General features: G+C 37.5%; 1 protein-coding gene across 2 annotated transcripts in view; it reads right to left on the reverse strand.

Annotated features, from left to right (window-relative positions):
• The window catches only part of GABRA4 (gamma-aminobutyric acid type A receptor subunit alpha4), a 238179-nt gene that overhangs the window by 120590 nt on the left and 100372 nt on the right, over nucleotides 1-17217 (reverse strand). For both annotated transcript variants that reach the window (XM_070791382.1, XM_070791383.1), the window contains exon 9: nucleotides 13074-13196. In XM_070791382.1, the coding sequence (XP_070647483.1) occupies nucleotides 13074-13196 (123 nt within the window). The remainder of the gene's footprint in view (nucleotides 1-13073; nucleotides 13197-17217) is intronic.

Here is a 17217-nt window from a genome sequence, read left to right on the forward strand (position 1 = left end):
TGGGTGTACAGGTATTCCCCATCCTGAACCCTCCTCCCACCTCCCTCCCCATACCATCCCTCTGGGTCATTCCAGTGCACCAGTCCCGAGCATCCTGTATCATGCATTGAACCTGAACTGGTGATTCGTTTCACATATGATGAATAACACAACTATGTAAAACTCCCGTGTCTTGTCTCTGATCTCAGAGCCTTGGAGAAAAGACAGTAGTTTACATCAGGTCTCAGTTTCCCCAATTCTCATGGGGGAAATCTATGTAGTAGACTAGTAAATACTGTGCCACCTCGTTATGGATTAGTTTGCTTACTCTGAGCCCACTCTTGTTTCTTTCCCTTCTCCTCTTTCAACTAGAGAATGACTCTGGATTCAGCAAAAGCTGAAGAGACCACAGATTTTTCAGAATAACACATCCTGAAAGCCAAGCTTGATTGTGAGCATTGTAAAATCAAATTAAATTTCAGGCATGTTATTCTGATGCAGTGAAGAGAAAATGAATCTCAGATATAAGTAGGTTTCTTTTGTTCCAGCTCTGTGCAACGGACCTCTTATGTATTCATTTTATTTCCTTACTCTTTCACCCTATTCAGTTAAATTTATTTTTAGCTATTGTTGGGCATCCTTTAGGAGAGACAAATACTAAGGACTATAATTGAGTACAACCCAAAGGTTCCAAAAACAGCCTGCTTAATGCATCAATGTCAAAGGAAAGAATACCTTTCCTCTCAGGAGGGTCAAAGACTTCTTGCTAACTCTGGTGGCCTGGGAGTCTTCTTCCTGACTTTGATATTAACTGCAGGGACTGTTGGTATTACTGTTACAGGTTAGAATATAGGCTAAAAAGAAAAGACAAGCAGTATCACATGCGGTATTGGACTTAAGTGATACTTTTCATGATGTTACTGGGAGAAGTCTGTTGGAAATGTCACATATAGGTAAACAGTATAGGTGAGCATCTTTGAAATCACTGTCACGTTACCTTTATTTCTATAGTTCTTTATGGACTTTATGATACATCTTACAAGCAGTTTATTGGCTTGGCCATGATTCAGGAAGTAAGGCAAAGACATGCATTCCTTGCACAAGAGTTACTTTGGGGACTTGCCACCAGCTTACATGAAAGGGAGAGCTCAGTGCTCTTGAAGACGTGACTTACTCAGTGGTGCCTGACTCATCCCAAACTTTACCCATCTTCCCCACATCAGTTCTCATTATCAGAAAAAAATGACTCATTAAGAGGAGAGAAAATCAAAGTAGTCCTACATCTTCAGAAAATCAGAATAGGTCACTGTATCCCAAGACCACTCATTATCTTGGAAAGGTATTCTTGTTGTTGTTGTAGAAAAATTTTTATGGACAAATATGATTGGTGAATGGCCAGTAAAATTTATTTTCCTGAATTTTGATGTATTTGTCATTTTTAAAGTATAATTATAAATATTCACTTTCTTACCTAAATGTATAGACAGTTTTGTATTTTTCTAAAAAGAGTCCTCTAAATTGCATAAGCTCAAGCTGTACCAACACCCAATCTCCCTGAGGTAGACATCATTCATTAAAATCACATAGATGGAAAATAATAAAAAATGGACTTGAAACTAGGGCTGCTTAGCATCAGAGAGCCCCCTTCATCATTTAAACCCCAGTGTTAATGCATCTCATCTCCTCTTGAGAATAAATAATTTTGGAGGGGAGAGAAAATAAATGAGGCTTCTGGAGAAGGAAATATTAGTAGGTACACAAGGAGGAGCCTGCTGCTGTTAAGTCACTTCAGTCATATCCGACTCTGTGCGACCCCATAGACGGCAGCCCACCAGGCTCCCCCATCCCTGGGATTCTCCAGGCAAGAACACTGGAGTGGGTTGCCATTCCTTCTCAAACTAGAAGCACCTGAAATTGAACTATTCCTACTTCAAAATTTTGCCTAGACTCGTGCCACCCACCTATTACAGGGCTAGCAATAAAGGATTATTTTGAGTGTACGTGAGTATGAACTTTTATTTTGCCCTTACTCATGCATTTCTATAAATTTGACTATGGTTTCACAATCATCATGACCATGAGAATGTCTGATGGGGGAAAAGAAAAATCTGCAGTACGCCCTTTATTTATGGAACTCTCTCTCAGAGGCACCAACCTACTTTTATTTTTGGATGCCTTTTATTATTGTGGTGGTTGTGCTATTGGTAAATGTACCCAGTGGCAATTTCATGACTTGCATACCCAATAAATGCAATAAATAATTAAAGCTAGCATTAAGCATGCTAATAAATTTACAGGGTTGTTTCCTAAAATAATTACCCCAGTAAATGTGAAAAGGCTACAGTTAGCAGATAGGTAAGACAATCATATTTGAGATCTGATCATATTTCTAGAAAATTCACAGTAGCTCTGCTATTAAAGCTAGTGGGAAAACCTTCCTCTAGGGACTATTTTCGTGGTTCATTTTGCACCATGCTAGCACTGACCCAAAAAATGACTAGAGGCACAAGGTTCTGTAATAGGAATAACCACAACACACCTAAAACATAGTTTTGGGCAACTGAATATTGTATATTTGCCCCTTTTGCTTTTATTAATGCAGTTCAGTGGATAAGAGCAGACAGAATCGAAAGAGAGGAGAATGTGCTTTATCATCTGTTGCCAAATTTCAATTTCCTCTTTCAAGTACAGTTGAATGCATTTTCTTTGCAACCCAAAGACAGAAGATCTTGATTACTGTTGCTAGAATAATCTCAGCATTTGTGTGGAGAAGATAGGAAAAATAAATAGTCTCTCTGGATGATGTGTCAGCTTGTGAACTTACAAAACAAGATATATTCTTGGAGGTAGGGAAATTAAATTAAGGTGAAATGGTAGAGCCATTAAAATGACAATTGAAGGCTTATTTTGTGGGCCAGGGCTGGCTTCCCAACTGTCCTTTGTCTTTAGCCTCACCCCAGGGGCACAGACAACAAACCGGAAATGAACAGGTCAAGACAGGGGCAACTGTCTGGAAATACAGGTCACTCAAGCTGTGGGCCCTATTAAGAAATGCTAGTTTTTTCATAAAATTTAGTTTCCAGCTCTTTTCTCCCCTGTCTTCACCTACCCCCATGCTTGTTTCAGATCTTTAAAAAGAAAAGGAGGTGATATCTCTCCTGGCTCAGTTGGCATTCTTTCTCTCTATAACAAGAAAATGCTAAGGCAGAAAAACACCACTTGGACTTCTGCTAAGAAACAAAGTAGCTACCAGTACTACTAGCAGACACTAATTTAGGAAACAGCCTATTACTGTCCACTCTCAAGTGATGGGGTTCAAGGCAGGCCACCCTAAAATACAAAATTAAATTTTATAATGTTGATTTTTATAACATTTTTAATATTAAAACATTAATATTTATATAGGGATTTTTCTCCTGTATATAGGCACTGACCAATATCCAATTGTATATAAAGATGAATTTAACTACTTCTCTTCCAAATTTCTATACCTTTTTACAAATCCTGAAGCTGAATTACCTCTTCCATTCATAAATTAAACCTAAAGGAACTACTGATTCTTTTGAATTCTCTGTTGAAAAAGTCAAAATTAAATTATTATCATCATTTATTGCTTAGATTATTCTACTATTTCCCTAATTGATTTTCCTGACTTACGTCTCTCTCCATTCAATTTACCAACAACCAAATTTTCTAAAGTACCATTTTTCATGCTTTCACTTTCTGGTTTAAAATCTCTTGTTGATCCTACATAATGCATAGCATCTATCCTAAACTCTTTGGTCTAACCTGGTAAGTTCATTGCTGACAGCATATCTCCTTTGTTCCCTAATCACAGGAATAATCAATAAATCACAGTGTATTGTAAAATTACCACACTGTAAAATCAGGGAAAAGGGGCTGTTCATCACTTTTTGTTTATTGCTATATTTCTCTATAGTTGGAGAAGAAAGTTATTATATGTTCAAGAAATGGCTTTAATTCATATTAATATCCACACCCTATATGCTTTCTTTTTTTACTTATAAAAAGCAAGGTCCAAATCATGTACCATCTCCTCCAATAAATATTATCAATACTTCAACCTCTATTTATCCTTCTCTTTTTTTCAATATGCCAGTAAATCTGGAAAACTCAGCAGTCGCCACAGGACTAGAAAAGGTCAGTTTTCATTCCAATCCCAAAGAAAGGCAATGCCAAAGAATGCTCAAACTACCACACAATTGCACTCATCTCACATGCTAGTAAAGTAATGCTCAAAATTCTCCAAGCCAGGCTTCAGCAATATGTGAACCGTGAACTTCCTGATGTTCAAGCTGGTTTTAGAAAAGGCAGAGGAACCAGAGATCAAATTGCCAACATCCACTGGATCATGGAAAACCAACAGAGTTCCAAAAAAACATCTATTTCTGCTTTATTGACTATGCCAAAGCCTTTGACTGTGTGGATCACAATAAACTGTGGGAAATTCTGAAAGAGATGGGAATACCAGACCACCTGACCTGCCTCTTGAGAAATCTGTATGCAGGTCAGGAAGCAACAGTTAGAACTGGACACGGAACAACAGACTGGTTCCAAATAGGAAAAGGAGTACATCAAGGCTGTATATTGGCACCCTGCTTATTTAACTTATATGCAGAGTACATCATGAGAAACGCTGGACTGGAAGAAGCACAAGCTGAAATCAAGATTGCCAGGAGAAATCTCAATAACCTCAGATATGCAGATGACACCACCCTTATGGCAGAAAGTGAAGAGGAACTAAAAAGCCTCTTGATGAAAGTGAAAGAGGAGAGTGAAAAAGTTGGAAAGCTCAACATTCAGAAAACGAAGATCATGGCATCCGGTCCCATCACTTCATGGGAAATAGATGGGGAAACAGTGGAAAGTGTCAGACTTTTGCGGGGGGGGGGGGGGGGGGGGGGGGGCTCCAAAATCACTGCAGATGGTGACTGCAGCCATGAAATTAAAAGACACTTACTCCTTGGAAGGAAAGTTTTGACCAACCTAGATAGCAAATTCAAAAGCAGAGACATTCCTTTGCCAACAAACGTTCGTCTAGTCAAGGCTATGGTTTTTACTGTGGTCATGCATGGATGTGAGAGTTGGACTGTGAAGAAGGCTGAGCGCCAAAGAATTGATGTTTTTGAACTGTGGTGTTGGAGAAGACTCTTGAGAGTCCCTTGGACTGCAAGGAGGTCCAACCAGTCCATTCTGAAGGAGATCAGCCCTGGGATTTCTTTGGAAGGAATGATGCTAAAGCTGAAACTCCAGTACTTTGGCCACCTCATGCGAAGAGTTGACTCATTGGAAAAGACTCTGATGCTGGGAGGGATTGGGGGCAGGAGGAGAAGGGGATGACAGAGGATGAGATGGCTGGATGGCATCACTGACTTGATGGACGTGAGTCTGAGTGAACTCCGGGAGTTGGTGATGGACAGGGAGGCCTGGCATGCTGCGATTCATGGGGTGGCAAAGAGTCGGACATGACTGAGCGACTGAACTAACTAAAGCAGATAGTGAAGACTGCAGTTTATCTATTAATATATTTTCTAGTACTGAATCCAAAATTATGCTTTTTCCCTTTTAGTCTCAGAAATAAGGTATTGGCGATAGTCCTTCTTCTACCCTTGTAAAACAAGAGAGCAGAGCAGCTTCCTAAAGACAGTTCAATTCCAAGAACAAGTGAAAATAAAGGGGTTCCTAGTTTCTCCTTATCAATTCAACAATCAAATAACTCCCTGAACTACTTCAGACATGTTATGACAATGGATCTTACATGTAAAGGAAACATCAGAGGTGGGCAGGAAGCATTCTATGGTCCCTCCCATACACCAATATTCTGCAGCATTCTATTCTTTCTAAACCTCTAAGCTTAATCTTAAGCTTCAGCTCAGCTTGAGGAGTGGCTTTCCCCTAGAGAAAGGAATGAGTATCTTATCAAGACATTCCTGCTCCCACCACTGAGTCACCCACTCCAACTATGACTCTGGGTATCTTTCTAGAGCCAGTGTTTCCAGTTTAGATTTTCAAGCTCAGAATCCTTCAAAACAGGTCAAAAACCACATTAACTGAAGTAAATCTGTAGTCATTCTAAATCTAAAGCTGAAAATTTAATCCCAATTCTATTTCTTATCCCAAATTTTGACCAGCACATTCACCATTTTCATCAGCAGTCCTGCAATTTTATCAAAAGGCTGAAATTCTAAGAATAAAATTCTGACATTATAGACATATTCCAAACTTGAAAATAACCTCTTTAAATTATTAAAATCCCAAGGATAAATTAAAGTCCAAAAATTAGATAACCTTGAAAGTTTAAATACAAGAAATTTTAAGGTTGAAAGAAATTTAATGTCTATGGTCAAAGTCTCAGGCCTTTGTGAGCTGCAGTTTGAAAATATTAAAATCAAATTGCTAGTACAAAGTCCAAAACTCATGTTGATAAATTTATTCTACTTTTTCTCAGTCAGAGGTATTCTCAGTGTCTAAAATGGGTATAGTTTCCTCAAGGATTCATAAATTGTATCATGTTAAAGACAGGTAAAAAGACATGTTTTTACTACAAACATCTTAAAGAGTCCAAAAAGTAGTCATCTGAAAAAAAATAAAGTTGAATCTGTATCTTACTTCATGACCACTGACAAACTCAAAAAGAATCAAAAATTTAATGTATAAAGGAAAAAAAAGCAACCATAAAAGTACTAAAGAAAATAAATTTCTTTATAAACTTGGAGAAATACATTTCTAAATATGACTCCAAACTCATAAAATAAAATAGATATATTTTTACCACATTAAAAAAATTAGTAGGGTCAAAAGACAAATGACTGACATGGGAAAAACATGTGAAACTCACATCAGAGACAAAAGTAATATCTTCTTCATATAAAAAGAGCAGCTGGATATCAAACAGAAATAAAACACTAAGTGTTCCCTAGAAAAAGGACAAAAACTGAGAGCCAGTTCCCAGAAAAATTCAAGTGGCCCTTAAACAAATGGAAAGATATCAAACTCTTTTGTGTCCTATTATTATATGAATGCAAATTAAAACAACACTGAAGTAACATTTTTCACTTATCAGATTGGCAAAAATCTCAACCTTTCATAATATTGTTAATAAGGCTATTGTGAGGCATATAAGCAGAATGCAAAATGTAAAAGACTTATGAGATTTAGCAATATATAAACAATGCTATCTACTGCAAATACTGTAAGAACATCTATGAAATATAATTTTATTGCTCAGACTTCATGAGAAAAGTTAACAGTGGTCCATCAGACAAAAAAAATCATGTGAAGAATTGGATATTAAGTGCTTAAGTGTTGACAATATTGGTCTCTTGAAATGGAGAGCATTAGTTTCTGAATAAAATTCCATACGTAAGATTTGGATGAATTTGGTAGCTAAGTTTAACATATATTTGATGAATAAAGGAACCTGTAACTGATTAGATATATGGTCCATTAGTAATATTTGAAATCATTTATTCATAGCTTAGTCGGTAGGGAATCTGCCTGCAATGTGGGAGCCCTGGGTTTGATTCCTAGGTTAAGAAGATTTCCTGGGGAAGGAAATGGCAGCCCACTCCAATGCTCTTGCCTGGAGAATCCCACGGACAGAGGAGCCTGGCAGGCTACAGTCCATGGGGTCACAAGAGTCAGACACAACTTAGCGACTAAACCACCATCACCAAACAACGTTATATATGCATTTAACTTCTGATCCAAAAAATCAAGTCTCAGAATTTATACTATAGATAACTTGCCAAAAATGAGAAGTATATAAGCTTATTACCAAACTACTATTTTTAATTGCAAAAGAAGGGAAATCACTCAAGTGTCTATCAACAGGGGAATATTTAAATAAACTATGATACATTCACATAGCAAATATTCATGTTACGCTATATTAATATTTTATACCATGAGAAAGAAGCTCTCTACCTATTGATATGGAAGCATTTCTAGAATGAGCAACTAAGGGAAAAAACAAGATGTAGAACAGTATATAAAATTTGATTTCTTTTGTAGAGAAAAGGCAAAATTAAAAATATGTATTCATATATGCATACATTTGCATTTAAACTTTGCAACCCCAAGGACTGCAGGACACCAGACTTCCCTGTCCTTCACCATCTTCCAGAGCTTGCTCAAACTCATGTCCATTGAGTCAGTGATACCATCCAACCACCTCATCCTGTCATCTCCTTCTTCTGCCTTCAATCTTTCCCAGCATCAGGGTCTTCTCTATGAGTCAGCTCTTTGCACCAGGTGGCCAAAGTACTGGAGCTTCAGCTTCAGCATCAGTCTTTCCAATGAATATTCAGGACTGATTTCCTTTAGGAGGGACTGGTTGGATCTCCTTGCAGTCCAAGGGACTCTCAGGAGTCTTCTCCAATAACACAGTTCAAAACAATCAATTCTTCAGTGCTCAGCCTTCTGTATGGTCCAACTTTCACATCCATACATGACTACTGGAAAAACCATAGCCTTGACTAGACTGCCCTTTGTTGGCAAAGTAACGTCTCTGCCTTTTAGTATGCTGTTTAGGTTGGTTGTAGCTTTTCTTCCAAGGAGCAAGCGTCTTTTAATTTCATGGCTGCAGTCACCATCTGCAGTGATTTTGGAGCCCAAGGAAAAAAAGTCTCTCACTGTTTCCATTGTTTCCCCATCTATTTGCCATGAAGTGATGGGACTGGATGCCATGATCTTAGCTTTTTGAATGTTGAGTTTTAAGCCAGGTTTTCACTCTTCTCTTTCACTTTCATCAAGAGTCTCTGTAGTTCCTCTTCACTTTCTGCCATAAGGGTGATGTCATCTGTCATACCTGAGATTATTGATATTTCTCTCAGAAATCTTGATTCCAGCCTGTGCTTCATCCAGCCCGTGCTTCATCCAGCCCAGCATTTCTCATGATGTCCTCTACATATAACTTAAATAAGCAGGGTGACAATATACAGCCTTAAGGCATTCCTTCCCAATTTGGAACCAGTCTGTTGTTCCATGTCTGTTTCTAACGGTTGCTTCTTGACCTGCATACAGGTTTCTCAGGAGGCAGGTAAGATTGTCTGGTATTCCCATCTCTTTAAGAATTTCCCACATAGTCTAACTCAAACCAAACTGCCTGGGTCTATCTCTCACACTTACAAATTAATTAAAGTCTTTTAGATGATCTATAAAATGGAAATTGTAGGAATTCTTACTTTAGGGATTGATACACAAAAATAATGAGTTAACAACTGCAAAGTACACAGGACAATATTGGGCATTTACTAACAATTACAGTAATGTTTGTTAAACAACTGCTGCTTCTGTTTAGTGGCAAAGTCGTGTCTAACTCTTTGCGACTCCCTGGACTGTAGCCTGCCAGGTTCCTCCATCCAAGGAATTTCCCAGGCAAGAATACTGGATTAGGTTGCCATTTCCTTCTCCAGGGCATCTTCTCTACACAGGGATCAAATCAGGGTCTCTTGCTTGGCAAGCAAATTCTCTGCCCCTGAAGCACCTGGGAATCCCATGTTAAACAAGTAAATATCAGTAAGTACAACTTGAAAGAAATATAACAGAAATTAGATTTATCAATGTATATTTTTTTAGTTTTTGAATTACAAGTTTTTGAGTTTGGAATGTATGGTTCAAAAACAAAAGTAAATTAACATATAAACTTAAAACTGGCCCCAGAGCACTAAAACTTAAATATAAGACATTCCCAGATTCTAGACTAGATATTCCCCTAAAACACTGTGTTCTTAAAAATCAGAATTGGTGGCACAAGCGGTAAAGAATCCACCTGCCAAAGCAGGAGACACAACAGATGCAGGTTTGATCCCTGAGTTGGGAAGATCCCCTGGTGTAGGAAATGGCAACCCGCTCCAGTATTCTTGCCTGGAGAATCCCCTGGACAGAGGAGCCTAACAAGCTACAGCCCATAGGGTCACCAAGAGTTGGACAGGACTGAGCGACTGAGTATGCACGAAAAGGAAGAAGTATACCTGGAAATATTATTGGTTTTAGCTTTATCTGGATGCTTGTAAGTCTGTGTGAGCAGTACAGATTCCAGGAAACTATTAGTACATTAATTATGACACTATGGACTCATCAATCTAGGCACAAAAATGCATTTAGCATACCACTGCCTCTCTTGGACTGACATTTCAGACATTCCTGACTTTCAGAAAAGTTTAAAATTCTGCAGTCAAGATCACCAGATTTTACTTGAAGTATAATTTTTCCCTCTGCAACATATTTTTAAAACCTCTTCATTTCTGTTCTCTCCTTTAACTTCCAGTTTTTGACACTCTGTTACTACTGGAAGTGGAAACTCTATCTCATGAAATAAGCCTTACTACCTCCAGAAAGCAGATATTTTCAATCCTATATGACAGTGGCTCTTTCCACTGCCTCTTGCTACGGAATGGCTTAGCTGGTGAAACCTGTATCTCAGAGAGGGTTTCCTTTTTATCTTATTTATTTTGGCTGAAAAATCACTCTCAAAAGTTGATTCCTGAAGTGAAGCTGCAATTGATGTTTCTGAAGCCTGAGAGCCTAGGGGCCCACTGAGAACTAATAGCCCTTCCATATGCTCCTGCGGGCAGTGCCTTTCATCACTGAAGTGTTCAGGCCTTGAATAGCATTTTTTTTCTGCTACACATTTTTCTACAGCAATAAAATATGCCTCTACTTTTTATCTTCCTATACCTTTCAGAAAGTTGGAGTTAATTTGTTAACCATTTAATCCATTTCAAAAGTTGAGTTTCTAACTGCTTAACCTGCTTATTAATTTGGTCTGTTCTCCAAAATATAACAGATTATTGCTGTTTGCTGGAAATGAATACTTGCCTTCCTTTTTATCTTTTCCAGACATCAGGGTTTGTGGGTTTTGTTTTGTTTTTTTTCTAATTTCTTCCTCCATTTCTTAAATTCCAGAATCATTTCAACTATCAATGATGAAATCACTACATTCTGAGTTTACTAAAAGTATCTACTATTTAAACAGATTTCTTATCCCCCACTTCTCTGAGATGGATAATTCCACAAAAAAAGACTTTTCTCCCATCAGACTGATATCAAGCCTATACAAGCTTAAATTTAACTCATCTTCTTGCCTTGTTCCTTGCAATGTGCCTTATCTTGCTGAGCCTTGTCTTCAGTCCTAATTCTTGGGCATATTCCTTTAAGGCACAAACTAAGTATATCTCTCTGCAAATCTACAAAGACTATAGTACCTGAAAATCACCTAATGATACTCTGTATATTCTACAGACCTTCCTACTTTTCTCACTATTTAAGATTCTGTTCTAATGCACTTTATATCATTTTCTTACCTCAATTGTTTCTTGACTCTCTTTGAAGGAGACATTCCATTTGAGACCCTGCCTCTTTCTCTTTCTGATTAATTTGGGACCTGGGGACCTATTTCAATCTAGTAACAACTAAACACCTCTCCCTTTTCTTATACTCTGTTGAACAGCATTTACATCCCCTTGACTCTCTATTTCTCCCTTATAGATGTCTACTGGAACTTCAAAGTGTAATTTTCTACGTCACCTTTGTCAATTCACTTCATAATTTCTCAAGTTTTCTTCTAAAATAAGTTTTATTCTCCGCCAGTTTTTCTTTTGTTTCCATTGTTCATTTGTTTCCATTGTTCTATATTAACCTGAGCACGAATTTTAAATTACTTGAATACCTCAAACTAAGCAAATGCAATCATTAGAACCAGAGATTCCCAAGCACAAGCCTATCTGACTTGTTTTCTTAGACACTATTTTTGCAATCGTTTTACTGAGTTATTTTTCCTTCTGAATTTAGGAAGTTATATGGTCCTTATCGGCTTCCCTGGTGGCTCAGCGGTAAAGAATTTGCCCACAATGCAGGAGACCGAAGTTCAGTCCTTGCATCAGGCAGATCCTCTGGAGAAGGAAATGAGAACCCACTCCAGTATTCTTGCTTGGGAAATCCCACAGACAGAGAAGCCTGTCATAAAAGAGTTGGACATGACTGAGGGACTAAACAACAAGATACTCTTTACAGTAAGGGTTCTCTTTTTTTTTTTTAATTTTGGTATCCATCAACCTCCTATTGGTGGAGTCACAATTTGAATCTCAGCAGTGAAAAGTCATGGTCAGACTGTATGAAATTATCAAATTTAGGGCCACTTGAGATCAAGAGATAAGTGGTGGTGGTTTAGTCACCAAGTCCTGTTGTATCTCCCCAAAGAGATAGGAGAAACTTTTAAACATAGGAACAAGTCACATGACTCCTAGATTTGTCCCTCTGTTTCCTCTCTTGACTCTGAAAAGGACTCCAAACAATACAAAAAATAACCAGAATTTCATATTTTCTCTGCCACAACCTAAGCCTAGCACTAAATACATCCTGCAGATACTGCTGATTACAGTAGAAACACTTTGAGACCTAAAAAAGGCTGGTACACGAAAAGACTCTCTATAATCAAACCCTTGTCTCTGACAAGGCTACTTAGAAATAATCAAATATGTAGAATTTAAGGTCAAGCAGCAGCAACTATTTGGCTAGGATGCATTTAATAAGGATATCTCAGTGGTACTGGTCAGATTTTCTTGCTGAGCCCTTGAAAGCTTGCCTACCTTTGCTTACATCCCAAAGTATGCAGACTTGCCCGCTACAGAAATCGGCGTCTGCTTATATAAAAACAGCCACTCTCCTGTAAACAAAATTGCCATAAGCTGGAACAGCCCCTTACCACTGAAAATACGTTGTCACAGCTCCCTACTGCTGAAAATATGTGGTCAGTGCCTAGTCCAACACTGTCCAATACCTCCCACTCCAACCATGCCATAAGCATGCACCCGAAGTGTTACTCCATAAACACTCTAAAACACAGATTTCTCTTTTTCGTTTTCTCTTTACTCCCACTCTATATTCTAGATGTCTGCATGTGAGAAGGGTCCCGTAAGTAAACTCTCTCTCTTCCCTTGAGAGAAATGAAAAAAAAAAAAAAAGCGGCAGGAAAACCAAAATATTTCCTTACAACTGCTAGAGAAGGTACTTAATTAAGTATGGCTTATAACCGCAGGCTTACTGATACTGAACTCCAGAATTAGACTTACCAAACACTGGCCAGACAGCGTCCAACGGAAGATGGCGCAGAAGCAAATTCGTCGCCTGTCAACTTTACCGCCTGGGGGCCTGAGTGCCGAGTGAGGTGGGAACCTATTAGAAATCGCTCCTCCCTAAAAGGAAATAAAGGGGCGGGTCACATCCCGACTTCCTCTTTCAGAACTGACCAATCAGATAGCTAATTGCCACAGGCTATACAGGAAGAAGTCCAAAGATCGAGAACCGTTAAGGGTGTTGTTCTTGTATGTGTCCCTCCATGTAAAGGAAACAGCACTGGGACAAGGGTTCCTGTTCCTTAACATGATGCATGGTCTTTCCGGTGGGAATCTTTTCCTTCTTTGTCACAGCGATCTTATGGCAAACTCTCCGGTTGTTTCTTTCAGTTATATCTTAATCCCACCTGGCCGTGAGGGAAATTTGAAAGTGCCTGTAATCAGAGAATGAGCCACAAGTCTTGCAGTGTATCTGACCTCTCCTAAGCATGCCAAGTTATTAATTATGGTGCTAAGTCACTTCAGTCGTGTCCGACTCTGTGCGACCCCTTAGACGGAAGCCCACCAGTCTTCCCCGTCCCTGGGATTCTAAAGGCAAGAACACTGGAGTGGGTTGCCATTTCCTTCTCCAATGCATGAAAGTGAAAAGTGAAAGTGAAGTCGTTCAGTCGTGTCCGACCCTCAGCGACCCCATGGACTGCAGCCTTCCAGGCCCCTCCATCCATGGCATTTTCCAGGCAAGAGTACTGGAGTGGGGTGCCATTGCCTTCTCCGATTAATTACAGTAACCATGTTTTCCAAGCTAGGACCCCTGAAAGTGAAAGGGGACAATAAAATAAATTTATAAATTTTTGAGATTTTATATTGGCGAATTTAGTATAGACAGCAATTCAAAATTCATTTTTTAAAATAAAATTATTTCTCAAAGTTAAACTATATTTAAGCAAAAACTTGAAGATGTCTTCATTAATATTAAAAAACAGCAAATGGTAATTCTTGGCAAATCTTAATGTATTTTAATTAGTTTCAGCCTTTATTGTCTGTAATACTGTCACTAATATTTTCCTGAAGAATACATTTTTAATATGGTGTTGCTGCTGCTGTTGCTGCAGCTGCTAAGTCGCTTTTGCTACTGTTAAGTCTGCTGCTAAGTCACTTCTGCTGCTGCTGCTAAGTCGCTTCAGTCGTGACCGACTCTGTGCGACCCCATAGACCGCAGCCCACCAGGCTCCCCCATCCCTGGGATTCTCCAGGCAAGGACACTGGAGTGGGTTGCCATTTCCTTCTCCGATGCATGCAAGTGAAAAGTGAAACTGAAGTCTCTCAGTCGTGTCTGACTCTTCTCGACCCCATGGACTGCAGCCTACCAGGCTCCTCCGTCCATGGGATTTTTCAGGTAAGAGTACTGGAGTGGGGTGCCATCGCCTTCTCCGTAAACTGCTTCAGTCGTGTACAATTCTGTGCGACCCCGTAAACGGCAGCCCACCAGGCTCCCCCATCCCTGGGATTCTCCAGGCAAGAACACTGGAGTGGGTTGCAATTTCCTTCTCCAAGGCACGAAAGTGAAAAGTGAAAGTGAAGTCGTTCAGTCCTGCCCTACTCTTCGCGACCCCATGGACTGCAGCCTACCAGGCTCCTCCATCCATGGGATTTTCCAGGCAAGAGTACTGGAGTAGGTTGCCATTGCCTTTCCCAATATGGTGTTACTGTTTTAAAAATTTTTAATTGCCTTCAGTCTTGTCAAATATGTATCTTATGGTTGATATATGGGAAATTTTGACATCTTTAATTTACTCCTCACTGTAGATAATATTTTAAATTTAGAAAATAAACTCAGAGAAATTATGCTAAACAGAAAATCTCATTTCCAGTTTTTCTTAAAATATATAATTTCCAGTCCAAATATTTTCCCAAGTACTGTCTTTTTTGTCTCTACTCAAAGTAACAATCTTCAGCAAACATTTGTATGATACAAGTTTCATAAAATGTTTTCCATTATTTATGATCTTTTTGAAGGTTTTGCCAAACTTAGATGCTGCAAATTGGAGAGCCTCTTAAATTTCATTTATTTTCTCTAAGAATGCAAATTTATCCTGTTTTAATAAGCACTCCATCAAAAGATTCTTCATATGAGTTAAAATATCCCAAGAAATAATTATAGAATGTCAAAATTAAATCTTACATTATGCATCATTTAAAATTCATGTGAACTTGATTAGGTTATTTAGTTTGGAGAGGTAAATATAAATGTCTTTCTTGTGTCACAAGCACTTTTTCAATAACTGTAATATCTTCAAAAATCTGAATTCCATTAGCACAGCTTTTGAACTGTTTAAAATTTCTAAATGAATTTTAAACAATGCAACAAAATTTTTAACTTTGGTTTATAAAAAATTCAGTAGCTTTTTAGATAATTAAATTTATTTTAAAATGTATTTTTAAAGAATTAAATATTCATAAAATCTTATTAAGGAGAAACTAAAGAGAGAAAATATATGCTATTATGTTTGAGTGTTGTTGTTTTTTTTTTTGGAGGGGGTAGCCAATTCTGGTTTTATCACAAAATGTTTTATAGTTTAATTCATCAAACTGTTATATACAGTAGTAATTCATGGATGCTCTAGTTCCTCATATAAAATTCCATAGAATATGTGTATAACCTATGTACATTCTCCCATTTACTTTAAATTATCTCTAGATTACTTACAATATTTGAAGCAATGTAAACGCTATATAAATAGCTACGTGTGTACCACAAATTTAAGTTTTGCTTTTCATAAATTTCTGAAAATTTTTTTCAAATATTTTCAATCTTTGGTTGGTTGAATCTGTGGATGTGAAATCTGCAGATGCTGAAGGTCATCTACATACAGGCATATCTCAGAGATATTGTAAATTCAGCCCAAGACCACCAGAACAAAGCAAATATCAAATAAATCAAGTTACACACACTTTTTGTCTTCCCAGCACATATAAAATTTATGTTTAAGTACATTGTAGTCTATTAAATGTACAATAGCATTATATCTAAAAAAAGACAATGTATATACCGTAATTAAAATTAAAAATATACCTTAATTAAGAAATATTGTATTGCTAAAATATACTAGCCATCATCTGAGCCTTCAGCAAGTCATAGTAGTAACATCAAAGATCACTAATCCAGATCACTATAGCAAATATAATAAAATGAAGAGGTTTGACATATTCCAAGAATTCCTGAAATGTGACACAGAGACACGAGGTGATCAAATGTTGTTGGAAAAATGTCTCCAATAGATTTGCCCAAAGGAGAGTTGTCACAAACCTCCAATTTGCAAAAAACTCAGTATCTACAAAACACAGTGACATGAAGCACACACACAAAAAAAACCAAGGTATATCTGCACCTAACATTATTTGTGAAGTTTGACAATTAATAGCTCACAAGTCAATTGCAGTTTGGATGCATTTATGAATTATGTACATACCACCACCAATTCTGAGGATATAGTCATTGCATATATTTCTCAGTAAGAATTTTTATCTTTTACTATGATCTTATGACCTGCCCAATTTAAATTCATATCACTGAAGATAAGTTAATTTTAAATATAATCCTTTTAACTTAATATAAAATGACATTCACAAAAATAGAAGATGTTTTACTTTTGAGGAATGAATTTTCAGGTTTTAATGTGATTCCACAAGCTGAATAGTAAAGAAAAAGCATGGGAATTTATCTGAAGCACCAAATAGCAATATAATACAAAACCGGCCTTATGTAATAGCCAATATATCAAACTGCATGCACTAAAATATTTGGGATTAAAAATATAATAAAAACAACTAGATAAATAGTCATTTGCTCTAAAGGAAAATATTTATTTCACAATGAAATGTATAGATGCACCTTCTGTAGCCATGTGTGGGTTAATTTCTTATCTTCCAGTACAGTCTTCTTAGAATAACTACTAACCTTTGAAGTAAATGCTGATGATTCTTTTGCAAATCTATCGCTTCTGGCTTTGGTAGTGATATCACTACCAAAGTTCTCATTATGGATGATAAATGGTGAAAACTCTTTTGTGTACTTAATATTTATGAACTTTCTTAAAAACAGAAATTTAATATTTAAAATCTCATTTAATATACACTTTCC

This window comes from Bos indicus, chromosome 6, assembly GCF_029378745.1.
Source record: "Bos indicus isolate NIAB-ARS_2022 breed Sahiwal x Tharparkar chromosome 6, NIAB-ARS_B.indTharparkar_mat_pri_1.0, whole genome shotgun sequence".
Classification (NCBI taxonomy): Eukaryota; Metazoa; Chordata; class Mammalia; order Artiodactyla; family Bovidae; genus Bos; species Bos indicus.